The sequence below is a fragment of the Kalmanozyma brasiliensis genome, assembly GCF_000497045.1.
Source record: "Kalmanozyma brasiliensis GHG001 unplaced genomic scaffold PSEUBRA_SCAF19, whole genome shotgun sequence".
In the NCBI taxonomy this organism is placed as follows: Eukaryota; Fungi; Basidiomycota; class Ustilaginomycetes; order Ustilaginales; genus Kalmanozyma; species Kalmanozyma brasiliensis.
In genome coordinates, this window is record NW_015961958.1 from 36,916 (window position 1) to 64,239 (window position 27,324).

The 27,324-nt window shown below is 57.2% G+C and overlaps 8 protein-coding genes and 1 non-coding gene across 9 annotated transcripts; 5 read left to right on the top strand and 4 right to left on the bottom strand.

Annotated features, from left to right (window-relative positions):
- Positions 1 to 1,803: 1,803 nt before the first annotated feature.
- On the top strand, positions 1,804 to 2,457 carry PSEUBRA_002360 (uncharacterized protein; the record flags this gene model as incomplete). The annotated part of the gene is made up of 1 exon (XM_059464828.1): positions 1,804 to 2,457. One exon carries the CDS (start codon positions 1,804 to 1,806, stop codon positions 2,455 to 2,457), a length of 654 nt encoding a protein of 217 aa, XP_059321261.1.
- Positions 2,458 to 4,931: 2,474 nt separating this feature from the next.
- Positions 4,932 to 5,034, top strand: PSEUBRA_006461. Its single transcript has 2 exons — positions 4,932 to 4,967; positions 4,999 to 5,034. It is a non-coding gene; the product is annotated as a tRNA-Arg (tRNA).
- Positions 5,035 to 5,200: 166 nt separating this feature from the next.
- PSEUBRA_002361 (Peptidase M24, structural domain protein) lies at positions 5,201 to 7,039 on the bottom strand (the record flags this gene model as incomplete). The annotated part of the gene is made up of 1 exon (XM_016435525.1): positions 5,201 to 7,039. The coding sequence occupies one exon, from the start codon at positions 7,037 to 7,039 to the stop codon at positions 5,201 to 5,203; it is 1,839 nt and encodes a 612-aa protein (XP_016292964.1).
- Positions 7,040 to 7,945: 906 nt separating this feature from the next.
- PSEUBRA_002362 (S-adenosyl-L-homocysteine hydrolase, NAD binding domain protein) lies at positions 7,946 to 9,328 on the bottom strand (the record flags this gene model as incomplete). Its single annotated transcript, XM_016435522.1, has 2 exons — positions 7,946 to 9,226; positions 9,314 to 9,328. The coding sequence occupies 2 exons, from the start codon at positions 9,326 to 9,328 to the stop codon at positions 7,946 to 7,948; spliced, it is 1,296 nt and encodes a 431-aa protein (XP_016292965.1).
- Positions 9,329 to 10,528: 1,200 nt separating this feature from the next.
- Positions 10,529 to 11,824, top strand: PSEUBRA_002363 (Cell division protein GTP binding; the record flags this gene model as incomplete). The annotated part of the gene is made up of 1 exon (XM_016435511.1): positions 10,529 to 11,824. One exon carries the CDS (start codon positions 10,529 to 10,531, stop codon positions 11,822 to 11,824), a length of 1,296 nt encoding a protein of 431 aa, XP_016292966.1.
- A 1,344-nt stretch (positions 11,825 to 13,168) lies between these two features.
- PSEUBRA_002364 (uncharacterized protein) lies at positions 13,169 to 14,791 on the top strand (the record flags this gene model as incomplete). Its single annotated transcript, XM_016435531.2, has 5 exons — positions 13,169 to 13,202; positions 13,288 to 13,460; positions 13,540 to 14,188; positions 14,266 to 14,456; positions 14,531 to 14,791. 5 exons carry the CDS (start codon positions 13,169 to 13,171, stop codon positions 14,789 to 14,791), a joined length of 1,308 nt encoding a protein of 435 aa, XP_016292967.2.
- A 132-nt stretch (positions 14,792 to 14,923) lies between these two features.
- Positions 14,924 to 15,931, bottom strand: PSEUBRA_002365 (MRG domain protein; the record flags this gene model as incomplete). Its single annotated transcript, XM_016435521.1, has 1 exon — positions 14,924 to 15,931. The coding sequence occupies one exon, from the start codon at positions 15,929 to 15,931 to the stop codon at positions 14,924 to 14,926; it is 1,008 nt and encodes a 335-aa protein (XP_016292968.1).
- A 1,779-nt stretch (positions 15,932 to 17,710) lies between these two features.
- PSEUBRA_002366 (AMP-dependent synthetase/ligase) lies at positions 17,711 to 19,877 on the top strand (the record flags this gene model as incomplete). The annotated part of the gene is made up of 2 exons (XM_016435510.1): positions 17,711 to 17,861; positions 18,019 to 19,877. The coding sequence occupies 2 exons, from the start codon at positions 17,711 to 17,713 to the stop codon at positions 19,875 to 19,877; spliced, it is 2,010 nt and encodes a 669-aa protein (XP_016292969.1).
- A 644-nt stretch (positions 19,878 to 20,521) lies between these two features.
- On the bottom strand, positions 20,522 to 27,139 carry PSEUBRA_002367 (Sec63 domain protein; the record flags this gene model as incomplete). Its single annotated transcript, XM_016435519.1, has 1 exon — positions 20,522 to 27,139. The coding sequence occupies one exon, from the start codon at positions 27,137 to 27,139 to the stop codon at positions 20,522 to 20,524; it is 6,618 nt and encodes a 2,205-aa protein (XP_016292970.1).
- Between the last annotated feature and the right edge of the window lie 185 nt (positions 27,140 to 27,324).

The following is a 27,324-nucleotide window of genomic DNA, read 5'->3' on the forward strand; positions in this document are numbered from 1 at the left end:
CGGGAAAGAAAGAAGACTCGTACCTGGCGAAATGCTCCGGCTCAGACAATGCGAAGCTTGCTTGAACTCAGCCCACCTTCCCGAGCTGAGCCTTCTGCTCGCACAAAGGGAGAGATCGCAACATTCGCTTTGCTGCGCAGGGTCATCCGCCCCTGCCCATTTCTTGAAAATTGTCCCAGTTCCTTTTCATAGGCTTTGCCGCCGAGGCGCTTCGTCAAAGAAGGGCTCATAGTCTCGAGGAGAGAGCACTACATGGAATGTCTTTTGAGCAACTTAGAGGCCTGAGGTTGCGATGCGAAACTCGCCAAGATGGCAATGTCATGCGGTGAAAGGGACGGGCTCGAGCGATCCACACGGAGTCTCAGGAGTTCATGCGCTGGGCGTCCACGATGTCACGCTATCGACCCAGCCTTGGCATACGAAGACGCTGTGGTCTCCAGGAACTTCGACCTTGTGAGTCGTAAAGCCGACCAAGTCGAACGACGATTCCATCTCACTTTGCACCATGTGGGATCGCGAACCAGATGAGACCGAGCACAATAGACGAGTTCTTGGCTGGCTTCCTGCGGCTCCAGGATGGCAGCCGACGGCCCCGCAGGCTCGGATATCTAGGCGAATCAGCGCAGTGGGTTCTTTTACCCGCTGCTCTTCCGCAGAAAGAGGTCTGCAGCTTTACAGATACGATCCTCACCTCTAAGCGGAAACAGAGTTGCTTTTTAAAGCGGCCTTTCTCGCGGGTGCCCGCTCCGCCAACTCATCACTAGTCGCTCTCACTTCGACAATTTGCTGCCACCTCGGTAAGCGGTCAGTGGATAGGCATGTTCCGCCAGAACGTGCCCGGCGCAGCTGCAGATTTTAGTATGGGCGACATTGAGAGCCGCTCCACTGGTGAAGCGAGCTCTGCGCAAGCGACTTGGTCGCCCACTCTTTCGTCTAGAGTACGCTCTCTCGACGACATTCCCTTCCACCACTCCGCTGTTGAGCCGCCATGCATATCGACAAGCGACCTACATCATGCCAGCCATTCATCTTCGCCTTCTTCAGCTATCCGACGAGATGCTCGCCCGATATGCGATCCATCCCCGCCTCGGGCGTTCCTCGATTTGCACGTACTCCAAGCACACGCCGAAGTGTTGGAGAGGGAAGCATGCAGGGACATGGAGGAGACTCGGAGATTGACCCAGCAGCACTTTGAAAAGATGCACGACAGCAGAGGGTTCCGGGCCTCCCATGCTTGCGAGCATTGCAGATCACGAAAAGCAAAGGTGAGTGCTCCTTTCCTCGCCGTTATCCCCTCGTGGGCTTCAAGACCGTTTCTGACCAGCAGATGGCGACGCCACTCATTTGCAGTGCTCTGGGCAGCAACCTTGCCAGCGATGCTCAAAGCAGGGGATTCTCTGCTTATATACGAAGTCTGAACGCACAGAGAGGATGTTTGGATTGATGCACAGTCCTCATCATGTCCAGGTGCGGGCTTCCCCTTCGCAAAGCTTAGAGCAAACGCTCCCACAAGCCACGTCGATCATTGGTCCCATGCGCGCAGAGAAGGGCCGCGATTCGAGGTCGGCATACTCAACAGAGCCGTACGTGCTTCGCAGGAACACGGTCTCGTATCTACCCCGACCATACGTTGCATCCATCGACCAACCTCGTCCGATATCCAGGCTACCGAGGGAGTGGTCGTCTTCCTTGGATTCGCCAGCAAGGCCTTTTGCGTCGAACCTCCAGCCGATGCTGCCGGACACGCTGCAAGACTTGCGAGCTCCATTGGCGCATCATGCATTACAGCATTTCCCGTTTACGATGCCGTCGCCGTCGTCATCATCAGCGCAAGTGCTCGCGGCGATCCCAGTCACTTTCAACAGCAGCTACATCGAAGTGCAGCGCCTGGCTCGCTTCGCTTACGAAGACGAGTCGCAAACGGGACTGCCGCATCCGGCCCTGGTTCATAACAATCGCCCCTGGACGACCGGAACAGCTCTTCACCTTGGCCGCGATGATCAAAGCACCACGGCTCCGTCTTCAAGACCCGGCACACTTCCTATGAGGACCATCCCGGACGATCAGCGGGGTGGCGTCCCTTCCTTCCCACCCACTGCGTCCACTCTCGACGGAGTATGGGTCGCAGACCCTGCACGTTTTCCGTTTGGTTCCTTCTCCATCAGCTCAGCACCACTTCTGCAGCCACCGCCTTCAAGGCCCTTTCAAAGCCACGAGGCAACGATCGACGAGCTCGACACGATGGAGACTGAGAGGCAGAAAGACCAGTCAGCCGACGCCAATCCGTCCGAAGCGCCCCACCAGGCAGATGCGTCCACGGACGCCGGCCATGATGCGCAGAATCGCGACATTGGCAAACCGACAGAGACGGGGCCGGACGCTGTCGAGTCTCCGGTTGAGCAGCGACAACAGGCTACCTCGGCCGGGGAGGGCCACATCCATTCCATGACAGCGTAGGTGAACCTCGGTGTCGTATCCGGTTGCCAAGATCAGGACCAGATCTGATCCTCACACTCGTCTGCAGCATCGAAATCGCCATCCTCTCCTCGACTGACATCAGCTTCAAGGTGACATGATCAATGCAATGACTTTACATGCGGCTCAACTAAGCTTGCTGAGCGAGCGGTCGTCTCTGCGACTTTGAGCCTCGAAGGTGTCGTCTACGTCGACGAAGTCACGAGGTGCTGAGTTAGTCTTGGAGCTGCTGTTGGCGTCGCCGCGTCGTTACGGTCACATCGCGCTCGGCGAATTTCGTGTTTGTGGCGCCACTCATTTTCTACTGTCACATTGGCCCCACCGCAGGCTTTTCGTGCTCAGTTTTTCTCTCCTTCTTCTCGTCCTCCTCCGCCTCTCTCATTGCTTCGGTATGAGTCTACTCCAACTCCGTCTCCTCGAAACCCTCGGGGTCACCTTCACCTACGCCAAATGCCTGACAAGATCGCGGACAGTCGTCTAGCCGTCTGCATCAGTCGCATTCCTGACTCCGTTCCTGTGGAAGATCTCGCTCTGCTTCCTTCGGATGACCAGCCATGCTCAGATGTATTCGCCAATTACTACCAGGAGCGGCGCAGGAGTTTCTACTCTATCTGCATCGCTGTGACCAGGCGGGGAGTGATGCAGCGAGCCCTGGAGTTTGTTAATCTCAGAGGAGGCGTTGCCCATCTGGATACCTTCGACTCTTTCCTTGAAGCCAGACGTGGCAAACCCGTCAGCCTCCGTAGGGTGATCGAGGACGCAAACGATTTCTTCCAACCAATCCCTTACATATCGTCTCCTCTGGACATCCCATTCGTTCTCGTAACAAAGACCCTTTGGTCAGAGCAGCAGACCAAGGTAGCAGATACCAAATCGGCACTCGAGCTCGACTCAGATGAGGGCAGCGGCGATGGAGTCTCACAGTCAGACCTGCCGTTATCCTCAGCCTCTTCGCTTGCAGATACGAGAGCTTTAGTTGCGAGACGACGAGTCGGGCGTCTGGAAGGGATGGTTCGGAAGGCCCTCACTCAACGGGATGATATCGACAAGCTGCGAAAACAGCTGGTCGGCATGGAGCCGAGCCCGCAGGATCTCACCGAGGGACATCAGGGCTTCGAGCAACAAAAAGATCGGGAGTATGAGAAGGCGACCGATCATGCTTACCTATGCATGCTAGCGCTTGATCGTGCTCGAGAGGAAGCTGGCTTGGCCGAAGAAATCGCCCAATATCAGAAGCACTTCATTTGCGCCAAGCACCCAGAGCCTGACTCCTTCATCAAATACACGCTGATCTATGAACGAGAGGGAACCAGCGCCATCCCTTTTCCACCCGAAGAGCTTCCACGACCGGACAGCAAAGACATCACCTCCAAAAGGGGATCCTACGATGGCGACTGTCGCACTCGCTGGCTCCTTCGGAAGAGTCTGAGTGCCGGGATCATATTTACAGAGTGTTGTCCAGGCACGGGCTTCGTCTGGAGTGCGGTACAATCACATTTGGCATCGACGCCGCGAATCGAGCCTATCTGCAAGTCTCATACCCCTCTCGGCGCAGATACCTGGTGTGTCGAGATATCGAACTCAGCTGGGGCGCCCATCCCTTCGAGCTGATCTTCAGGTCGGCACCTCTACCGGCGAACACGACGGTGTTGAGGCTGGATCACGTGCTCGCCGAGGGTGAAGACCCATGCACGTTGCTTCCTAAGTTCAAAAAGACACTCGGGGAGTATCTGACCCTGAAGAGCGCTTGGCGGATTGATGGGATCAATCCTCTTGGGAATCAGGCGGAACTCCGCACAGGCACTTCGGTGCTGGCATTCGCTGAATACAAAGTCGACGCCGACGGGAAAGACCTGGGGTATGGCGAGCTCGATCTGCCCGGCTGGATCCGGGCGCCGAAGGGTGTGGTACCGCTTGCAGTGCATGGTCGAAAAGCCCCTTGCGACTGGTGTTCACACATTCCAGATCTTCAACATTTCGAATATCACCTTCAAGACGAGTGCGCCCAGCTGGGCGAGTGCCAGAGGTGCGGCAAGCTAGGCCACACCGCCGACACGTGCAAGGGCAGGGGGCTGCCATCGCGGTACAAGCAGGCCAACTATCGGAGCGCCAGCAGCTCCTAGCGAATGCCATCGCAAGTGCCGCTGTCGCGAAGAGGATATCGACCGTGCGCTCCGGTATTCAACTCGTGACCCCTTGTTTACGCAAAGCAAAGCATCAGAGATCGGTTTGTGAAATGCTTATCATCTTTTTGTGCAACACGGCTGACTGGCAGCCGAAGATGAGTGGAATGGGACTCCTCGCTATGGTCGAACCCTGTCGGCTGATGGTCCTGTGCCAGGAGCTCGCCAACATGTCGTCGCTGCTCCCTTGTCGCTTCCTAGCTCTCTGACCGGTCCGAATGTTTCCAATTGAGCTGCTATACATATATTACATCTGACGTCTGCCGTTTCGAAGGGTCTTTAGCTCAGCAGTAGAGCGGCAGACTTCGGTAGGAATTCTGAAGAAACTTTCACGGTTGTATTCTGCAGGTCGCGGGTTCAATCCCCGTAGGACTCTCTTTTTTGCCATTCTCCAACCCACTCTTCTCGTTCCTTCTTCTCTCAGCTTCACATGTACCGCTTGCACGTCGGGAAGACGCTCACATACGACATACCGACATCAAGTTGTGGATGTGTGATTGCATTGTGAACAATTGTGTGTGCAAACGATCTCCTATCGACATCTAAACGCGCGCCTCACACTGCTTCTTCAGCCAAGCCTCAGCGCGCGCATCGCCCTTCAGCAGGGGCCCGACCTTGGCCAGCACCTCGTCGTGGTACTCGTTCAGCCACTTCTTGTCCTCCCTCGTCAGCAGATCCGCATCAACCAGTGACACCTGGATAGGGCACATTGTCAGATGTTCGAAAGTGAGGTAACCCTTGCTGCCGAAGTTGTTAGGCGTCTTTGCAGGACGGACGATGACGAGGTTCTCAATGCGGATGCCCCACTTGCCGTCCTCGTAGTAGCCCGGTTCGTTGGAGACGACCATGTTCTCCTTGAGGCTGGTCTCGTTGAAAACGGCGCGGGTGCCGATGCCTTGTGGTCCTTCGTGGACGTTGAGGAAGTGGCCGACGCCGTGACCTGTTCCGTGGCGGTAGTCGAGACCGTCCTCCCAGAGCGCACGACGAGCGAGCACGTCGAGCAGATAGCCCGTGGTGCCCTTAGGGAACACGGCACGGTCGATGGCGATGTGACCCTGCAGAACGCGGGTGAAGGCTCGTACGTGCTCCGTTGCGGGCGTGCCAAAGTGCCACGTTCGCGTAACGTCCGTCGTACCATCCGTGAATTGCGCACCCGAATCGCACAGGTAGATCTCGTTGACATCGATCGCAGGGCAGCTAGCCGGGTCGGGGCTGTAGTGGATGATCGCACCGTTCGGACCCGTCGAGGAGATGGTCGTGAACGACTCGCCGCGGAAATGATCCAGCTTCTGACGATAGCTGCTGAGCTTATCGGCACCTTCCGACTCGGTGACCTTGGCACCCGAGTGAAGCTGCTCCTCGAGCCAAGCAAAGTACTGGCACAGCGCTGCACCGTCCCGGATGTGACTAGCGCGGAACCCTTCGAGCTCGATCTCGTTCTTGATGCTCTTCTGGTCGACGACGATGGATCGGACGATTTCGACCTTCGCCGCACCCCCAAGGGCCTCCTGCACGGCCAACGAGGCGCTTTTGCCAATCAGAATCTTGTGCCCCTCCCCGAGCTCGCCACCCACCTTGTGCAGATCGTCATAGAACTCGCCATACGGTCGCAACGTCACCTCCGACCCAAGCGCCGACTTGACCTCCTCGCTCAGCTGCGCCTCGTTGACATACAGCAGCACCTTGTCCAACAACACCAGGGCAAACGAGAAGAACACCGGATTGTACGGCACGTCCGTGCCACGCAGGTTGAACAGCCAAGCCGTCTCGTCGAGCATGTTGGCGACGAAGCCGTGGGCGGACTTCTTCTTGATCTCCTCGCGCAGCTCTTTGATCTTGTCCTTGCTCGACCTGCCTGCGGTCTCGTCTGGCAGCACAAAGATCTCTTTGCCCGGTCTGGCTGGTCGATCCTCCCAAACGGCATCCACCAGGTTCTCCCTGATGCTCACCAGCTGGGACCCGATCTTGCCCAGCTCAGCGTTGATATCCCTCGCATCGTCGGCGCTGATCAAAGCCGCGTCCATGCCGATCTTGCTCTTCCCCGGCAAGTTTTTGCTGAGATACTCCTGCCAAGTAGGGACGTTCGGCTCGCCCTGCTTCATCAACGTCCACACGGACGGCTCGAGCTGCTGCCCCGCCTGCAAGAAGTATCGTCCATCCGTGAACAGCAGCGCCTTGTTAGCGGTGACGATCGCACTCCCAGCGGAGCCCGTGAACCCCGTAATGTAGCCACGACGCAGATCGGACTCGGCAGGATACTCCGAGGCGTGCTCGTCACCAGACGGGACGACGTACGCATCGACGTTGTGCTTGGACATCAACTGGCGAAGAGCAGCGACCCGTTGGGTGGTGTCCACCCGACCAGTGGCGATAGCTCCCATATCGACGGAAGATGACGCGGAGCGGGATTGGAGGTGTTGAAGACCGAATGAGTGTTGCGAGGGCCCAGTGAAGCGAAGGGCGATGCCGTGACCAGAGGGCTGGAGGAGGTTGCCTCGCGAGGTGAAGGGCGGGGGCGACAGCTTGCTGGTTGTGTGGAGGCAGACCGATCGCGGGGGTACTACGACTGATAGTCTCGCAGCCTTGACAATCGAGATACAAGGAGAAGCTCTGTAAGTGGAAGCGAGAGACGTAGCGTGCGCCGTTCTCATCTATTGTGAGTGGGTAAGAGGGAGTGAGAGATTGGGAGGGAAGGTGGATGAAGGACGCAAGCGAAGGGAGTGCGTGCACAGACGGATCATTTTTTTCGGCTTGGTCGGTGCATTTTCCGGCAACAAGTCACGCGGCTCAGTCGATTTTCGGACTGACCGACGGATGTGATTTGGTCGGCGCAGAGACTTCCGATGTACCTGCGGCACGAAGCTCACTTGATTGGCCACACCTATTGCTCCCCTTGTCCTCGCACATGCAGCACAGACGTAGCGTGTTATTGTGTGACCTTGTTGAGAAGGCCGGGGGAATATGATGCATTGCTAGAGACGACTATGAATGAAGATGAGAGCCCGGGATGATGGTCCTTTTTTGCTAGAGACTGCGCACCTGCTGCAAAGCAGCTGCGAGCCGAGAAGCTGAGTTTTGGATGCTAGAGTCTAGAGGAACTAAGGGTAATGGGGGGGATGTGCGAGTGTAGGATGGAATTAGCCCGTTGAGTACTGGTACAGTGAGTCTAGGCGACTCTTGCGTGAAGAAGAGATGGCACGGAGAACCTCGAAGCTGAAACGAAGACGGAACGAAGAGCAGTAATCAAATGAAAAGGTACCGACATCCCGAGCATGACGCAAGCGCGCTTAGTATCGGTAGGTGTCACGCTTGTAAGGACCGTTGACGGGGAGGTCGAGGTAGTCGGCCTGCACCTTGCTGAGCTTGGTGAGCTTGACGTTAAGACGGCCAAGGTGGGCGAGGGCGACCTCCTCGTCGAGCTCCTTGGGCAGCATGTAGACCTCACCGCGCTTGTACTGGCCCTGGTTGTCGTTCCAGAGGGCGATCTGGGCGAGCGTCTGGTTGCAGAACGAGGCCGACATGATGAAAGAGGGGTGGCCAGTGGCACAGCCAAGGTTGACGAGACGGCCCTCGGCGAGGAGGATGATGCGCTTGCCGTTCTTGAGCGTGTATCGGTCCACCTGGGGCTTGATGTTGCTGACGCTGGCAGCGTTGGCCTTGAGCCAGGCAACGTCAATCTCGATGTCGAAGTGGCCAATGTTGCAGACGATGGCGTCGTCCTTCATGGCCTCAAAGTGAGCACCAGTGATGATGTCACGGCAACCGGTGGTGGTGACAAAGATGTCGGCCTGCGAGGCAACGTCGTCCATGATGTCGACCTGGTAACCGGCCATCGAAGCCTGGAGGGCGTTGATGGGGTCAATCTCGGTGACGATGACACGGCAGCCGTAGCCACGGAGCGACTCGGCGCAACCCTTGCCGACATCACCGAAACCGGCGACGATGGCGACCTTGCCGCCGAGCATGACGTCGGTGGCACGCTTGATACCGTCGACGAGCGACTCGCGGCATCCGTAGTAGTTGTCGAACTTGGACTTGGTGACCGAGTCGTTGACGTTGATGGCAGGGAGCTTGAGGGTACCCTTCTTCATGGCCGAGTAGAGGATGTGGACACCGGTGGTGGTCTCCTCGGAAACACCCTTGATCTTCTCGAGAAGCTCGGGGTGCTTGTCGTGGACGAGCCAGGTGAGGTCTCCACCGTCGTCGAGGATCATGTTGGGGCCCTCGGGGTGAGCGGTGATGGTCTGCTCGAGGCACCAGTCGTACTCCTCCTCGGTCTCACCCTTCCAGGCGAAAACGGGGACACCGGTGGCGGCAATAGCAGCGGCGGCGTGGTCCTGGGTGGAGAAGATGTTGCACGAGGCCCAGGTGACTTGAGCACCGAGAGCGGTGAGGGTCTCGATGAGGACGGCGGTCTGGATGGTCATGTGGAGCGAACCGGCGATGCGGGCGCCCTTGAGGGGCTGCTCGGAGCCGTACTTGGTACGAAGGGCCATGAGACCGGGCATCTCGCCCTCGGCGATCTCGATCTCCTTGCGGCCGAAAGCGGCGAGCGAGATATCGGCGACCTGTGATAAAGCACAATAGCGAGGATGCCAAGGTCAGTCTTCTGAAAGCAGCTCCACGACGTATCAAACGGGGTCGAAGCAACATACCTTGTAGTTAGGCATTGTGAATGATGGATGTGTATGAGAAACGGGAAGGGGAAAGGAGGTTGGATGTGGTGGGGAAGGAAGAAGCGAGATGCGTAAGGCTCTTCAAGAAGGAATCAGATGTTGTGCTGCTGCTGCCGCCCCCGTGCACGCTCTCTCGAACAGACCACTTTTGGAAGGTGAAGGCACACGTTTGCCGCCGCTGCTCAGAGCATGCGAAGAGCCGCCACGCCACCAGCGAGGCGTTGACTGCAGATCTAGGGTCCCAAGTTCTTCCAAAAGGCCCTGACCAGACTGCATGTGAGAAAATTCTTGTCGCCCAAAACTTTCTTCGCGTTGATTTTCTGCTTAGCTTTTCAGCCGGCTGCTGCAGAGGCCACCACGTTCTGCCTTTGACCTCGCGCCCGGACCAAGAAGATCTGCGCGACTGTCGGCCGTGTCTGAGCCGCCGCTTGATTTTGGAGTCCATAACCAGGACATTATTTAGGTCTAACATCTGTAGGCTCAATTTTGACACTTTGAATGCTCGGACCCAGCAAACCCAGCCGAGACATCTTCATCCTCCTCCCACGGAAGCTGCCCAAGAGCCAGCACAGCACCTCTGATCTATACATCAGCTTTGAGCAGCCTCGTAAGAGCGACGGCCTTCCTAGAGCTGTCAAAGGGGAGCAGCAAAGAGACAAGCAGCTTCCGAGCAGCGAGTCCAATTCAATCTAGTAGGCAGCGGTTTGAATTTTGTAATGGCGCGTCGCCTTTGAATACAAGGATGAGACACACACACGCCTGTTGCCCTGTTGAGCTGCGCTTCCAGGTCGAGCGCGTGTGAGCGCACCTGGCTGGCTGGCTGGAGCGCAGTCGTGCGTGTGTGACATGGCGGCAAGCCAGCTAGCTACAGCCAAGAAGGCTCTGTGCACAGCTGCTCCGCTCGCTTGGACCTTCCAAGGATCCTCGAGATCACATCCTTTACGTTCTACTCGATCCACCTCTTCCACCAATCGTCACCACCCTGTCGACCCTCACGACAACCCCGTGGTCGTACGAAGCAGCTTGTACCGCTGCTTGCATCCATCCTAAGCATCTTCTCCGGCCGTTTCCGCGCCAAATCTTTCGCTGATAGTCACGAGGTCAATCGCTTCCCAAGCAAGGCTGTTTTGATCACGGCTTCTCAGCATATCACCAGTCGGCCACACTTTCAGTCACTACAAGCATACTGTCACCATGAACGGCGGCTCTATTGAGGTTGACGCGGCAGCGCCAGCGTCCAACGGCGGTGCGGCTGCCGCTGTCGCAGCTGGACGCAAGAAGCTGATGGGCTACGTCGGTTTCGCCAACTTGCCTAATCAGGTGCACCGAAAGAGCGTGCGCAAGGGCTTCAACTTCACTGCTATGGTCGTTGGCGAGTCGGGTCTGGGCAAGTCGACGTTGATCAACACGCTCTTCAACACCACCCTCTACCCTCGCAAAGAGGTACCGCCTCCGCAGCAGGAGCGACCAAAGACGGTCGCCATCGAGTCGATCAGCTCTGACATCGAGGAGAACGGCGTTCGTTTGAGGCTCAACGTCGTTGATACTCCCGGATTCGGTGACTACATCAACAACGACGAAAGCTGGAAGCCCATTGTCGAGAACATCGAGTCGCGCTTCGATAACTACCTCGAGCAGGAGAACCGCGTCAACCGCAACAAGCTGCAGGACAACCGCGTTCACGCTTGCATCTACTTTGTCCAGCCTACAGGTCACAGCCTTCGACCCATCGACATTGAGTTCATGCGACGACTCCACCAGAAAGTCAACCTCATCCCCGTCATTGCCAAGTCCGACACGCTCACCGATGAGGAGATTGTCTCGTTCAAGCAGAGAATCCTCAACGACATTGCGCATCACCAAATTCAGATCTTCCACGCGCCCATCTACGAGATGGAGGACGAGGAGACGCTTCAGGAGATCCAGGAGATCTCGAGCAAGGTGCCGTTCGCGGTCGTAGGCTCCAACACCGAGATTGACACTCCCGACGGACGACGCGTGCGCGGGCGAGCATACCCATGGGGAGTGATCGAGGTAGACAACGAGGAGCACTGCGACTTTGTCAAGCTGCGTCAGATGCTCATCCACACGCACATGGAGGAACTCAAGGAGAACACCAACAACGTCCTCTACGAAAAGTACCGAAGCGAAAAGCTGGTGGCTATGGGCGTCACACAAGACGCCTCGGTGTTCAAGGAGGTGAACCCAGCCGCCAAGATGGCTGAGGAGCGCGCAATTCACGAGGCAAGGTTGAGGAAGATGGAGAACGAGATGAAGCTCGTCTTCCAGCAGAAAGTGGCCGAGAAGGAAGCCAAGCTCAAGCAGAGCGAAGAGGAGCTCTATGCGCGCCACCGCGAAATGCGAGATGCGTTGGAGAAGCAGAGACAAGAGCTGGAAGAGAAGCGCCGCCGACTGGAAAGCGGCCGTCCGCTCACACCCGAAAAGGTGTCGCAGGCAACCAAGAAAAAGGGCTTCTCGTTGCGAAACTAAGCTCGACGGGCTGCGTCATTCCAAGTCTAGGCGCCAGAGCACTCGACGGCCCACGATCAAGGGGCTCATCATACCTCAAGGCTCTTCCTTCTTGCAGACGTGTCAGAAGGCTCATCATGAGACCTTCGCGGGATCCGTAACTCAAAAGCTGCATCAGCCTTCCAAGCGCGTCTGTTCCATTTAGCCATCTTTACGAAGTCACAGGTTTTCCTTCACTTGCAACAGCAGCGAGTTTCTTGATACTGAACCTTGAGCGTAAGCATGTAAAACTGCCTTCCTTGCTGAGCTCCGTCGACGCCCCACAGTCTCGTTCCTGAGTGTCTGTCGGAAAGCCAATGCGGTAGGATGCGAGCGCAAAGGGGGTCTAGAGAGTCGATCGGCTCAGCCGACCGAGGGTGACTACACTAAAGCCTCAGGCTTTTCGCCTCACGCATGCACGGCTTGCCTCGTTACGCCACTCAGTGTGATAAGGCAAGTCACAAATCGTGATGCTTCTGATGTGCTCAGCTCTACGGATTCCGGACATAAAAGCCCTCTTGTCTTGGTAGAACGCAGATGCGTGCCCCCCATTCCCTTCCTTCCAAAGCTCCTTTCCGACCTCTGAAACGCGGACTCCTCTGAGTGTTTCGGACATGGCATAATGGGGTTCTCGAGATCACCGCTCTGGATCATCGGGCTCGCCATCACATGCTGCTTCTGGCAGGTGCTCGCCGTGCCGAGCTTGTTTCGTCGGCATGCATCAACGGCACCGATGCGCGCACCAACTGCACCCGATCTCACTAAGCTCGACCTGGATCCTGTGGAACAGCTGGCTATCTTTGGCGACCAAGGCAAGTCGAAGGGTAGTGCAATGGCAAGAGCACATTGAACTTACTCGAAGCTGATCATTACGCATTTGCGCTCGATGGATCAGACAGCTCACTCTCTCACCAGCACCGAGGACAAGAGTGCTACGCTCAGATCTACGATCAAGTCAAGGCTGAATGTGCTCGTGGGTCAGACATGAGTCCCGACGAAAGATTGCTGGGTGAGAATCTGTCCCATGACGCAGTCCGCGCATCTGGATCTTATGCTAACACGACGTCGCGATCGCAGCCTCGGTCCTCCTAACACTTTGCGACCTGCAGGTTTCTGGTCAGAGTATTCCAACCGAATGCAGTGGAGCGCCGAAGATGGAGAAAACGGAGCACCTTGGTCCTTGCGTCGAGTAAGAGATGCTTCCCTTCCCAACAGTCGACATGCACTACAGACATTGAAGCGACCTTGCCTCTGACCTACAGAGCCCTGTCGAGAAGTACTCGCTACTGGTCCAGCTACGCCGGCTACCTGCGAGAGATACCCCGGATGTGCTTCGCTTTGCAACGTTGGAAGGATTCGGGTACGTCCTCAACGGCCACCGCAGGTCGACGTCCGCCTCACAATGGTAAGGCGTGCGCTAACCGAAGTCATCCTCTCATCTGCAGATCGCGCAAGGGAAATCTACAAGGCAGCCACCCAAGAGAAGCTTGCTCTCATCCGCTTCTGGCATCAAAAGACTCGAGAATCTGCTGAGATGACCGACCAGGATCGGAAGGAGTGCACAGAATGGCTGCAAAGTCTGAATCTGCTCAAAGAGAAGCTACAGGACGACCTGCAGGTCAGTATCAGAAATTCTTGAAGCAGCACTAGCATCGGTCCGCTAGGCTGACACAGCTCTTTTGACCTTCCTCTCGCAGAGCATCCTCTCGGGGTTCAAGACCATTCTGGCTGCGCAAGCAGAGAGCAAAGACGGCATGGCGCATGTTGTTCAACGAATTGAGCCCTGCTTTGAGCAAATGACGTCCGCCTTGGTCCTCGACTTCGAGACCACGATGCAGCAGTATTCGGAAGGCCTTTCAGCCCAGGCTGCAAATCAGCTGCACCAACTTGTCGAGCGACATGAAGGCCATCTGGAGAAAGCTATGCAGCAGCACTTCAGTAAAGCCATTGCATCGATGGAGCGAGGTCTGGCGAGACCTGCGGAGGCGGTCCATCAAGCCACCGTCACACTCGGCTCACACATCGAGGCGCTCGAGCTGGTTCTTCAAAATCAGCATGGTCTTGTCACAGACTTGTCTTCAACTTCAGCCGACTTGATGTCTCGTCAGCAACTACACGAGAAGCACATCATCCGCGAGCTCGAAGCGCTTCGAAGGTTGCAGATCGAGTTCAAAACCATCGAGAGGGGTCTCAATGCCAGCCATGGCAGCCTTGACACTATCCTGAACTCGCAGCGATACTCGACCTCTTTCAGGCTGCTTAGTAGCGCCGTCTTTGCGATCGAGCGCTTGTTCTTTTGGTCGCTGGGCGAATTCGAACGTAAGTCCGGTGTTGACGTTGGCAACAGTAGGTACTGTCACGGTTTCGCTTCTTGCTGCAAGGTGCTAGCTATGCTGATAATCCTCTCCGATCTGTGACTCTAGCGGCTTGGAGATGCCTTCGGTGGCTGCTTCTCACGTGGCCCGCGGCGCTCAAGATCAAAGCGACGGTGATGTACGCTGCAAGTATCCTGCAGCCCGTGACAGCTGCACTCGTGCTGTTGGCCATGCTCGTCAAGAGCTTGATTCAGCCTGTCTACGGTCGCATTCTGCATCCCTTTCGCAGCCGCATCGCAGTGAGCATACGCACAACGTTTTGACTGTCGACGTAACTCGAACACTGACCTAGGGACCTGTTTGCCTGACTCAGCCGAGACGCAGAGTCGACTCGACAGATTCGAGCACGCGTGCCCAGGACTCGGGCGGGGTGGACGCATCGACTCAACCGACCAAGATTCACGTCAAGGAAGAACCACAAATGGACGACTCGTGGTGTCTTCTGCCGACATCTTCGCGTCGATATACAATCCCTTCTCGCTGCGGCACTCCTCACGAAGTGCGTATGTCTTTGGCACAGCGCAATCCGCTACTCTCCCGTCGCTCGCGCATTCAGAGCTCCTGTGCTTTTTGAACTATTTCAATGGCGCAAGCTTTCTCGGGAGAATGATGGAGAAGGTGGTCAGTTCGCTGCGTGATTTGTATCAGAACGATCTAGTGTTACAGATGCTGCGAGCATGAGGAGAATGTGAGTAAAGACCGAGCATCATGTAGAGCTGATGCGATGATACGCCGGAGATGCGGCTTCGTACTCTCGTACAAAGAGGCGGTGCTTCTCCCTTGCGATGTAAGAAAGAAACTCCGCGAGATGCTCCTTGAGGAGGCTGATGGACTCGGCATCCATCGAGGTGTGAACGATGATCATAGGCAGGTTGACGAAGAGCCTCAACAGATGCTCTGCGCCGTACACGTCGCTCGGCTCCATATCGCCGCCCATGCTTCCGTTGCCCGTCCGCGCGTTGCCCACGTCGCCGTCTCCCATCTTGGGTCCGTTCTTCTTCCTATATTCGACGTACTGCGCCCTTTCGAATCTGTACAGCAGATTCTGCCCCAGGCTGCGGTCAAAGTATAGCTTCAATCCCTTCAAGACCTCCTCCACCACCTGCGGACTTCTCTGCTTACCACCTTCCGCGCCACGTTTTGCGGCCGAGGCGAGGTATTGCTTTTTGTAATCTTCGAGTATGTCCTTGACGCAAGGCTTCCGTGGCAAAGGAACGAGCTCTCCCTTCTTGGTGATGTTCTCCCAATCATCGACGAGTTGCAACTTGAGTTCGTCTGGAAGCGAGATCTTGACCTCGGGTCGCTTGAGAAAGTCCTCCTCGGCCTCTACCGTGTCCCTGCTGCGCTTGCTTCCGCGACCACCCTTCCTGTCTCCACCCGCATGCGCATCCGAGTCCCTGCCGCGCTTTCCACTTGTGGTCACCTCTTTGCTAGCCGTCGACCCTGAAGCGGACGATGTGAGAGAGCCCGACTTGGCCTGCTCCTGCAGCAACGCCTTGCGGGCGAGATTCTCGTCGTTGTACTTGAGCAAGCGCGTCTCGGGCACCCATTCATCCCATGTCTTCTTCCATCCATCGTAGTGAACGAGGTAGTGCGGTCCCACTTGCTGCGTCACATTGTCGTCGCCAGTCCACTTCTCAGCCTTGAGGATCTTGGCCGAGTAGATGAGCGGACCGTGGAAGCAGAGCACCTTTTCGTTGTCCGTGTACAGCATCGTTGCGCGCGACTGCCCTGTGCGATCCGATTGTCGAGCTGAAGTAACCGTTTGCCGCGTCGTTGATGAGGGATTGGCGACGTGTCGAGTGGGGGTGATGCGTGGTGTTGTGTCGATATCGTGGCTGCGCTCTCCCCAAAAGTGCGAGCTCATGGACCCTTTTGGAAGAATGGAAGCATCGCGACACGACCGCCTTGAGCGTCCCCGCAGATATCGTGCGAATTCGAATTTTCTCAGCCTCTGTTTGATCGTCGCTTTCACTCGCGCCCAAAATTGGCCCCACGGAGACGGCGCCAGCTCGTGTGAAAGGCAGCAAGAAAGGATGACCCGCATACCGTCAAGGGTCCCGCATCGTCATCGACATCACCATGACGGCTCGCTTGGACTCACGTCCGGGGTTGTCCCGCACCGAATCGATTGACGTCGATCTGTTGACCTAGCGGTCATGTAGCGTCGGTCGGCAGAGCTTATGAGGTAGCAGCAGGGATCTCGCACCACGGGCCGGACCATGCACACGAGCCCCGCTTCCAGAAGATCCGGTTGCTAGTTCAATCACACCGCTGTGAAAGACCGCCAAAAGCTCGCGTAAATGGACGTCAGCGGAGTCGGGATTGAAGGTGCGGGTCAATCTTTCGAACTGCTCTCGCCTCAAAGGGCTGGTCAGGACGAGCATTCAAGATGGTGGCAAGTCAAGTGATGAGCTTTGTTGCCGGCTGAGCAGGCTGTCGGGTCCTCGGGGAGAGCTTGCATCAGGCGGAGTCAGAGACGCGAAAAGGTCAAGAGGAAGTCGTCGTGCGGGGGCCGCTGCTCGACGATGATCACCAGCGCATCTGATGCAACGAAGAGCAAAGCCGACGTTCTCCACGCAAATTTCTCGGCTGTATTTAGTGTGTCGGCGGCCTGTTCCTGCCTCTCGACAATGCTCGATATGACTGAGTTAGCGAGGTCATCAAAGCTTGAAGGTCTGATGATCTTCTGCTGCCGTTGTGGGCGCAGCCAAGACGGTCTTGCTCAGCCAAGAAGGAGCTCGAATTGCATGCATGCATGCAAGGGCAAGCAGTGGCGCCGAGAGAAGGCGGTGAACCAAGCTGTTCTTGCCGCTCTCCTGGAAAAGCGACAAGCTAAGGTTTCCGCGAGACATGAGACCTCTCGCGGTCAACGTCATACAACGCCTGCCTGGACGGAAAGCAGCAGCAAGCTCAAATTCTCGCGTGTGAGATAGCGAGAAACGCGGCAGCAGCCCCACTCTCTCTCCATTTTCACATTTTAATAGAAACAGATTTGCGGAGTGGAGTTTGAATTTTGGTTCCTCGCTCTTTCTCCACAGAGGGCGCAGCCAAGCACGCACAGGTCACCCTTCTCAGCTTTTAGCCTCAGCCAGCTGACCAGCCAGCCACGAAAGAGTGTGACGCCAGCCAAAACTCAATTCTCGTTTGGCCCAGTCTCTTGGCTTGGACCGCTGCCTGCCCTCTTGAGACAAGACAGACGAGGCACTTCGTCACGCTCTGCAGCCAAAGCTTGACTGTGTTTCGGGCTGAGCAAGCGCTTCAACGTGGATCATCGAGCAAGCCTATATCCTCGGCCAACATAGCAGCAGCTACCTCCACGTTTCCCCTTTCTCCATCATCATCATCGAGGTGGCGACGCATATCACTCTACATCTTGCCTCCCCGACCATCACCTCATCCCCAAATCTCACTGCGGTACACCTCATCACAGCCCGCACCAACTTGATACCCTCACCTCTATACCAGCACCCGCAACCACCCGCTCGCCGTCATGCCCAAGATCGCCAGTGTCGAAATCGACACCCCCGCCAAGAAGGGCGAGACCAAGATCAGGCGCTCCTACCGGGCGCCTGATCGCATGCTCGAGCGTCCCAAAGAGGGCATCAACACCATGGCCGATGTTTTCGCGAGCGCCCTCGAACGTAAGTGCTTTGCTCCTTCATAGCCTTCTGGCGCCGGCACCAAGTGTCGTCTCTGGATGCAAATCGACAACCGCGTACTGACATCTGCTTCTCTTCGCATACATCTGCGTCCCACGCGCCCTCGGCTCCTTGCTCAAATGAATCCCCTATCAAACAGGCTTCCCCAACCGACCCATCATGGGCTGGCGAGACCTCGTGCGCATGCATGACGAAGAAAAAGAGATCACCAAGAAGGTCGACGGCAAGGACGTCAAGGAGAAGAAGACATGGCAGTACTACGAGATGTCCGACTACAAGTACCTCACCTACAAGGAGTTTGACGAGCGCGTTTCGCACGCTTCCAGCGGTCTGGTCAACCTTGGTCTCTCCAAAGACACCCGTTTCAACATTTACGCCGCTACCGCCATCAACTGGCAGAACATGGCTCACGCTTGTTTCCGTCAGAGCATCCCCTTCTGTACAGCTTACGAGACCCTCGGCGAGGAGGGTCTGCAGCACTCGCTCGTCGAGCCCGATGTCGTCGGTATCTTCACCAACGCAGAGCTCCTCCCCACGCTCGCAAACGTCATTGACAAGGCGGAGACCGTCAAGTATGTCATCTACGATGGCAAGCCCGACGAAAAGCACATCAGCAAGGTGCGTGACGTCCTCAGCAAGCGCGACGGCAAGGCGCTCACCATCGAGGAGCTCTGGAAGGAAGGCAAGGCCAACCCCGCCAAGCCCAACCTTCCCACCAAGGACAACGTCGCCTGCATCATGTACACCTCCGGTTCCACTGGCGCCCCCAAGGGTGTCATTCTCACCCACGAGAACCTCGTTGCCTCGATTGCCGGTGTCGAGGTCCATATCGGAGACCTGCTCAAGCCCGATGACACGTTCCTGGCCTACCTCCCCCTCGCCCACATTCTCGAGTTCATCGTCGAATGCTCTTTGATCTACGTCGGTGTCACTATGGGCTACGGTAAGGTTAAAACGCTCACCCAGAACTCGGTCAAGAACTGCGACGGTGACATCAAGGCCTTCAAGCCCAGTGTCATGGTCGGTGTTCCCGCCGTCTGGGAGCTCATCCGAAAGGGTATCTTGGCCAAGGTCGAGGCTGGAGGAGCCGTCAAGAAGTCCGTCTTCAACGGAGCTCTGACCATCAAGAAGAACAAGCTCCCCCTTCTGACCTCGGTCGTCGATGCAGTGGTCTTCAAGCAGGTCAAGGAGCAGACCGGTGGCCGTATGCGTCTTGCGCTCTCGGGTGGTGCTGCGCTGTCCAAGGAGACGCAGGAGTTCCTCTCCAACGCTCTCGTCACAGTTCTGCAGGGCTACGGTCTCACCGAGTCGTGTGGTATGACTGCCATTCTGCATCCCGAATTCTACTCGTACGGTCCTTCCGGTGGTATCGTGCCTACCATCGAGTGCAAGCTGCGTGACGTGCCCGATGCCGGCTACTTCTCCACCAACAACCCGCCTCAGGGTGAGGTGCTCATTCGCGGTTCTTCCATCACCAAGGGCTACTTCAAGCGCGACGATGCCAACAAGGAGGCCTTCGAGGATGGCTGGTTCCTCACCGGTGATGTCGGACAGTGGAACAAGGACGGTACCCTCCAGATCATTGACCGAAAGAAGAACCTCGTCAAGCTCTCTGGCGGTGAATACATTGCCATTGAGCGTCTCGAGAGTGTCTACAAGTCGTGCAACCTGGTGTCCAACATTTGCGTGCATGCCAACAGCGACGCCAAGCAGCCCATGGGCATCATCTTCCCGCGCGAGGACAACCTCAAGGCGGCGATCAAGAAGGCGGGCATCCAGGAGGCCGAGCTGGACGAGCTGTGCAAGAACAAGAAGGTGGCCAAACTCGTCATGGACGACGTCAACGCGGCAGGCAAGAAGGCCGGCTTCAAGAGCCTCGAGATGCTCCAGTGCGTGCTGCTCGTGCCCGAGGAGCTCGCCATGACCGCCGCCCAGAAGCTCTCCAGGAAGGACATCCAGAAAAAGTACGAGGACGACATCAAGAAGGTGTACATGTAGATGCTCGATCCGGTCCATACGTTTCCGATACCTCGACTTTCGTTTCCAGCTCGAATCGTTCCGATATGAACCACCTAGTCTTACGGTGGGAGATACCTCTGTTCCTTTTCTTTCAGCATCGAACTGTCTCTTTTTGCTCGACGAGTTTGCAATGTGTGTGTCTCGAGGTGTGCGTGGCCACAGTCAAGGTTGAACAAGTGAGAACGAGCCCCACTGTGACGACTCTTCTCCTTCCCGCCATCATCCTGGGCCCTTGTCTTCGTCTGTCGCCGTGCGTTTCAATCTCGAGTTGGAAAGTCAACAGGCTGGCGGTAAAAGGTCGTGATCCTGCTGATTCTGATGATGAAAGTACATTTGGTGTTCACTCCGCCTCTTCAACCCTCTTCTCCTTATCGCTCTCTAGGCCTAATGTCACATTCTTGCCCTCCTCGTCCACCCTCTCATCCTTGACTCGCCTCACTCTCGGCCTCATGCTCGCCCACACTGTTCTCGCTCCTCTTGGCGTTTGCGTTCTGTTTCGCTCTTCTCAATCTTCGCAACGTCCTTGGGCCATCATCATCCTCGCTCTTGCCGCTACAGACCATCGACAGGCTCGGTGAATGTTCAAATGTATCGATTCTCGTTGATGAAAGTGTGTGCTCCAATCACTCCCCATCCTCCTCTTCATCGTCCTCATCACTCTCCTCCTCATCGCTCTCCACACCCTCGGCCACCTCCACCGCCTCCACCTCGACCTCCCGATCCGCGCCGACATAGCTATCGCACACCAACCAGATCTTCAACCTCTCGTGCCTTCCCTTAGGCAACTGCACCTCGAGCGTAACATCCGTCGTCTTGCGAATCGTGACCTTCTTGATCGCCAACAAGTTCCGCGTGCCCGGGTCACCGATGACGATCCACCACTGAACCAGCTTTTTGGTCGGATAGAACGTCGACTGGGCCACCAGACTCTCCTCTTCGTCGGCATCCGTCTCGAGGTGGACGGTGACGCTGAGCGGTTCGCTCGCATTGCGCTCCTCGCGCGGGGTGTCGATGGTGTAGCTGAGCTCGATGTAGGGGAAAGCGTTGACGAAGGCTGCCACCTGCGCAATCTGTCGTTTGTCCATCTGGAGTAGTTCGTCCCTCTCCCCCTCGCCCAGATCCGCCAGGCGATCCGACAAGGCATACACATCTTCCACCCCCCTCTCCTTGCATCTCGCCACCACGGCATCCGTGAAGAACGGCACCTGGCGCAACACCGACCCTCCCTGCCCTACCGCTTGAACCACCATCTGACTCACCTCCATCGCCACCACCGCTCCCAAATACGCATTGCTCGACATAACATCCACACACGCACTCAACAGCACCAACACCTTGCCCAACACCACCCGCAAATCCGCCTCCAGATCCACCGGCAGCGTCAACCGTGCAAAATGCGCCTGGAGCAGCACAAACGCCTTGTGGTACGGACTGAGCGTGTCCAACCTCTCGAGCTTGAGCGGCAATCGATCGTAGATGCGCCCCAACACCACATCCTCATGCGCCCTGATCGGTAGATCCTCGAACTCCGCCGCACTCGACACGATCTCCAGCAACCCGCGCAACTTCGTCCGCGCACTGAGCGACATGTTGAACACATCAATCGTGACGTAGCTCACGTTGTAGTACGACGCGATCATACCCAGATTTAAGGGCGAGACATCCATCTCGTCCTCGATCGCTATGCACTTGCTGTTCTCCAAATCGGCCAGTGTCGTCTCGACCAGCTCCGAGAGGTATTCGCCGATATGCGCCATGGATTTGCCCTGACAGTTGTACGCTTGGGGGTTCTGCTGCAGCCGTCGATACATGAGCGTCCAGGTGAGGATGTCGACCGCGGCTTGCTTGTCGTCGATCGTACGCGCGACGATTTCGGCGTTGAAAAAGTCCTGTGCGTACGACGTGAGGCGTGATTCGATGGGTAGACCCTCGGCGAGGAACTTCTTGAAGTAGTCTTTGCGCGTCGATTGACAGAGGAGGACGAGACGAGAGGTTCCGGCTTCGTTTGGGACGACGCAGCGGCCGACCATCTGGAGCACGTCGGGCAGCGCATAGTCGACATAGCGGTGCTCTCGCCCTTCATACGTTTGAACGGACATGAGCAGTACCAGGTGGGCGGTGAGCGGGATGCTCCATGCGGTTTCTTTGGATGCGACGACGACACGGATGGCATCGGCGGAGAAGAGACGCTCGACGATGCGGCGATCGTTCTTGGTGAGTCCCTCGTGGTAGTATGCGATACCGCTAGCGAGCAGCTCGCGCAGCTCTCGGTCTTGAACTCGCGCCAGATGGGGTTCTAGATCCTCCATCTCGATGTTGAGGAAGCGGGATTCGCCATCGTCGCTCTCACCATCGGCGCGGTCGCTGTCGGCGATGACATAGGCGAGCAGATCTTCCGCCGTCAGCTTGGCCTGCTTCCTGCTCGGCACAAACGCAATCACCGGCTGGTCGGGCGCATGCTCGATGATCGACAGGTACGCAGGCTTGGCCATGGCGATCATCATGCTCGGGAAGTGCGGGATGTTGAACGTCTGGATGTGCACCTCCATCGGAACCTGGCGTGCGGCAGGGGCAAAGTTGAACACGCTTCCGCTTGGTGCGCCGAGCCAGTCGCCGAGATCGCGTGCGTTGGCCAGGGGGACGCTGAGCGCGATCATGCGGGTCGGGGTCTGCGTCTGCGCGGCGACGAAACGAGCACGCGAGGCGACAATCTCGTATGTGGGGCCGACGCGGTAATCGCCGATGAGGTGGATCTCGTCAAAGATGTAGAGCGAGATGGTCTGAACGTTCTTGCGCTGGCGCCAGCGGCGGGAGAGGACATCCCAGTGCTCGGGAGTGCAGATGACGACGTCGGCCATCTCCAGCAGTCGCAAATCGGCGCTGGTCTCGCCTGTGAGGCCTACGATCTCCTTGCCGTCCTGGTAGGAGCCAAACTTGGTCTTCCATTCCGCGACGCGTGGGGCGACCATAGAGTCGTACGGCACGACGCAGACGGCTCGACCCGCTTCTGGGTCCTTCCAGAGCCGCAAGAGAGCGAGCTCCGCACATACCGTCTTGCCGCTGCCCGTGGGTGCGCCGATGAAGACCGTGTCGTCGCTGCCGTAGAGCGCGTGGAAGGTTTGCGTCTGGACCTTGTTGAAATGCGAGAATGATCTGGCGTACAGCTCTTCCGCATCGGCATCGTTCAGTGCGGAAAGAGGTTGCGGCTGAAGTTCGAGCAAAGGCGTGTGCGGCGGGAACTTTTCCGGCAGGATGAGGTTCTTAAACGAGATCGGAAGTCGCACCTCGCTGTGCAGCCATCGGTCGCTGACGACGCTGATGTAGTAGTTGGGCGGGATCGGTTCCGTCATCGGGATCGTGAACGTCACTGTGTGCTCCTGTTCCGCATACTTGCGGAGCAGCAGAAACTGGTCGTGATAGTGCAAGATCTCGGCATCGACGTCCTCGACCATGATCCAGAACGATTGCGCACCGCTGTGCACCTTTTCGTCCCACTGGAAGTCCGGTGTGATGGTGAGCTGGACGTGAAGCAGCGAGCGGGTGAGTGGTTGGAAGAAAGCTTGCAGTTCCAAACGCGGAAATTGGTGCACGAGTCTGTGCACGAGACGACCCGCTTTGGGAATACCAATAAGCTCGCCGATTTCATTTGGCTCGAGATCGCGCAGTCGATTCCAAGGATACTCTTTGCGTTCCAAGCGTCGGATCAAGTCGGCCGGTACACCGCGGAACTGACGCAGCGGTGTCATCGAGCCCCACTGCCGCGATTCGACCATCTTGCACAGGTCCAGCGCCATCCTGCTGAGGCGGGCATAGCCGCGCTTGAGGCAGATCTCGAAGATGGCTCGTAGGATGCGGCCGGCCGACTGCGTCACGTAGACCATGTCAGCAGCAAGCACGTAGCCATCGAGCTTGAGCTGCGAGATCCATGACTGCAAGAGCACGTTGACCTTGGCGATCGGATCGTCTGCCGCTTCCTTGACAGGGACAGGCACGCGTTCGAGCAGCTTGGCGACCTCGAGCTTCTCGTCTTGTCGTACCACCTGGTGGCGAAACTCGTTGGAGAGCGCAAAGATGCGGAAGAGTTCGATGAGTCCGAGCTGCGGCTTGATCTGCTGGTGGTAGGTGGACATGCTGTCGTGGGTGATGTAGTAGTGCGACGCGATGCGTCCGAGCTCGTTCGAGGTGAAGTTGCCCGTTCGGCGCTCGTATCGCAGCAGACCGCACTTTTCCAGCAGGGCTGCGGCAGTGTGGACGATGTCGGCACGCTTCTGCTCGAGGAACGGGTCGTCTTCGGCGTAGTCGGCGGTGACGCTGTAGAGCGTTGGCGAGTGCAGCATGCGCACGTAGAGATACGTATAGCCTAGCCATGCCACAGCTTCGTCGCGATTGCGGATGGTGCCGAGCACGATCTCGGCGTTGAGGTTATCGGCGAGTTTGGACACGAGCTGCGACTCGATCGGCAGCTGCTGGTTGAGCAAGCTAAGGTAGTACTGCAGCTCGGAGTGGTTGGTGATGATGATGCCTTCGCCAAAGGTGTCGAACTGCGGTCGACCGGCACGACCGAGCATCTGGAGCATGTCCTGCGGCGTGATCTCGCACCAACGGCCCTTTTCCGGGTTGTAGATCTGCGTGCCTTTGATGATGACGGTGTGTGCTGGGAGGTTGACACCCCAAGCGAGGGTGGCGGTGGAGACGAGCACCTGGAGATGTCCGTCGGCGAATAGCGCTTCCACCAGCTCACGATCGAGTCTCGACATGCCAGCATGGTGGATGCCGAACCCGTACGGCATCACGTCTTTGAGGTCGCCGTCGGTCACATTGTCCAGCTCGGAGCGCAGCACCTCCTGACTGGCGGGCGAAGGCGGCAAAAAGCGGTTGAGAGTCTCCTGCTCCATCGCCTTGTCCCGAATGAACTTGGCCGTCTTGGCAGTCTCCTTTCGCGAGTGGACAAAGATAAGCACCTGATTCTTTCCAGCTTGATCGAGCGTCTTTTCGTAGGTGACCTCGTTCATGACGAGCAGGCGCTTGATGGCCTTCTTCTCGGTGATGCCGACGTATTCCTGCTTGAGCGGACATGGTCGGTAGTTGCTCTCGAAGTAGAAGAGACCCGTCTTGGGGTTGACGCGGAGGAAGGTGGCCACATCCTGGTAGTTAGGTAGCGTGGCTGAAAGACCGACGAGACGGACCGGGTCGCTCATCTGCTCCATGCGGCGGATGGTCCGCGAGATGATGGCTTCGAGAACCGGCCCTCGGTCATCGTGCAGCAGATGGATCTCATCGACGATGAGAAGGCGGACGAGGTTGGTGTACGACGTGTCGGTGCTCTTGCGGCTGATGACGTCCCACTTCTCGGGTGTTGTGACGATGATCTGCGTCTCGGCAATCTGTGCCTTGGTCAGCTGGCTGTCTCCTGTCAGCTCGTTGACGACAATGCCGTAGAACTGCAGACGGTCGCGGAAGTTGCCCGCTTGCTCCGATACAAGCGCCTTCATCGGTGCGACGTAGACAATCTTGAACGCATTGAGGTCGATCTCGCCGGTCTCCTGATCGCGCCACTTGCCGATCTCGTGGAGGATGGTCAGCATGGCGACGTTGGTCTTGCCGGCGCCCGTGGGAGCGCACAGCAACATAGGCTCGTCGGAACCAAATGCGACTGGATAGCAGCGTGATTGCACTGGATTGAGCGATGTCGCACCTGGAAAGGCACCTTGCGCCCATTCGGGTAGGTTGGCTATTGGCACGAGCTCGCCTTCTCCTACGGTTCTCTTGACAGGCGCAGGGATGTGGATCTCCTCGTACCCCTTCTTGGTGCGTTTGAAGCTCCCCTCGGGCAGACGTACCTTTGCATTGGTGTTGAGATGTCCGCCCTGCGTGAAGACCATTGCTTCGAGGTCCACGCCGCGTCGTGGCTGTGCTGTAGAGCCTGGTGCGATGGTGGCCCGGCTGGTGAGTCTTTGAGCTTTCCGCTGAGCATTCTCGAGATCGGCAGCTGCCAGCCCGTTCCCTGCCTTGCCCTTCGTTGAAGTGCCATTGAGGGCTGCATCGCCTTGTAGCGCCTTGAGAATCCAGGCAACGCCCTTCTCGCGCATTGCCACCTGCACGTTGACCCTCTCATCGTCGTCTGCGCGTGACAGTCGTGTGCACCAAACGACCAAGTCTCGATTCTTGGTGAGCACCTGAACCAGCTCGAACTTGTCGTAGTCAAAGAGCTCCATGAGGCCATTCTCGCAGTCGCGGACGTCAGACTCGGCGGAGAGGATGTCGAAGGCGCTGTCTGCCTTTTCGCTGGCCTCGTGTGCGTCGGAGTAGTGCTGCGAGATCTGCCGTTGAATCCAGAAAGCGTCGACGTCGCGCGGGCTGACATGATTTGGGTCATTCTGCTTCGAAGCGCCGTTTGCTGCTGATGCGCTTGTTCCGATCATGAGCGCATCCTCTCCGTCGTCATTGTCGGCTTCGGCGTCCGAGGCATCCGCATCCTCAGCTCCTTGGCGAGGGCGTGCTTCGTCATCAGAAGCGTCCGAGTCGTCACTGCCATCGCGTACGACGTAGCCGACTCCGTCCTGATCGCTCTCCTCTTCCTCGTCGTTGAAGAGAACAGCGACGCCTGCCTCCTGATCGATCTCTGCCATCTTTGCATTCCCGTTGGCAGCACCGTCCTGAGGATTTGGCTCGTCATAGTCGGTGATCTTTTTGCTGAGATTGGTGAGCTGACCAAAAGTTTCAGTGCTGAGTACACCCAGGATCTCTTCGATCTCTTTCTTTTTGTCGAGATCTTTGAGGTCGTCATCTTTGAGGATTTCGAGTGTCGTGTCTGCGGCTGAGCGAACCACATCCTGTGCCTGATCGCCTAGTGCTGTGTGGACAATGCTGAGGATGAGCTCGTAGATATCTCTGGTCTCTGCCGTCTTGGGATGATAGCGAAGACCTTCGAGCTCTGCTGTGGCCTGAAGGACGTTGGCGTAGGTGTTCTGTTGTGAAAAGGAGCTAGAGACAGCTTGTCGTTTTGGTTGAGGCTGTTTGAGCTCGTCGCCTGCTTCAGCCTTCTTGCGCTTCTTGTCTAGGTCCTTGACGCCCTCTGACTTGACCGCGGAACCCATGTCGCGAAAGTTGATGCGACCGGCCAACGACTCGGCCTCGCCGGACGGCTCATCTGGACGACGCTGCGAACGATCTGCGTTGATGACCAGCGACGAGAGGGCCGAATACTGGTAGCCAGAAAGGTCTGGCTTTTTGGGCGGCATGGTGTCGTGAGTCCGCACGAGCCAGGACAGCGGCTGAAGTGAAGCTAGCTGTATACTATGAGGGTGTCGTCGTCATACGGAGCAGGGCTGAGGTTATGCGAATTCTGTAAGAGAGAGGTTGCCGCTTTGGTGAGAACGGAGTTGTGGACGAGCTGTTGCCTTATGGGACAGCAGAGTGGAAGGCA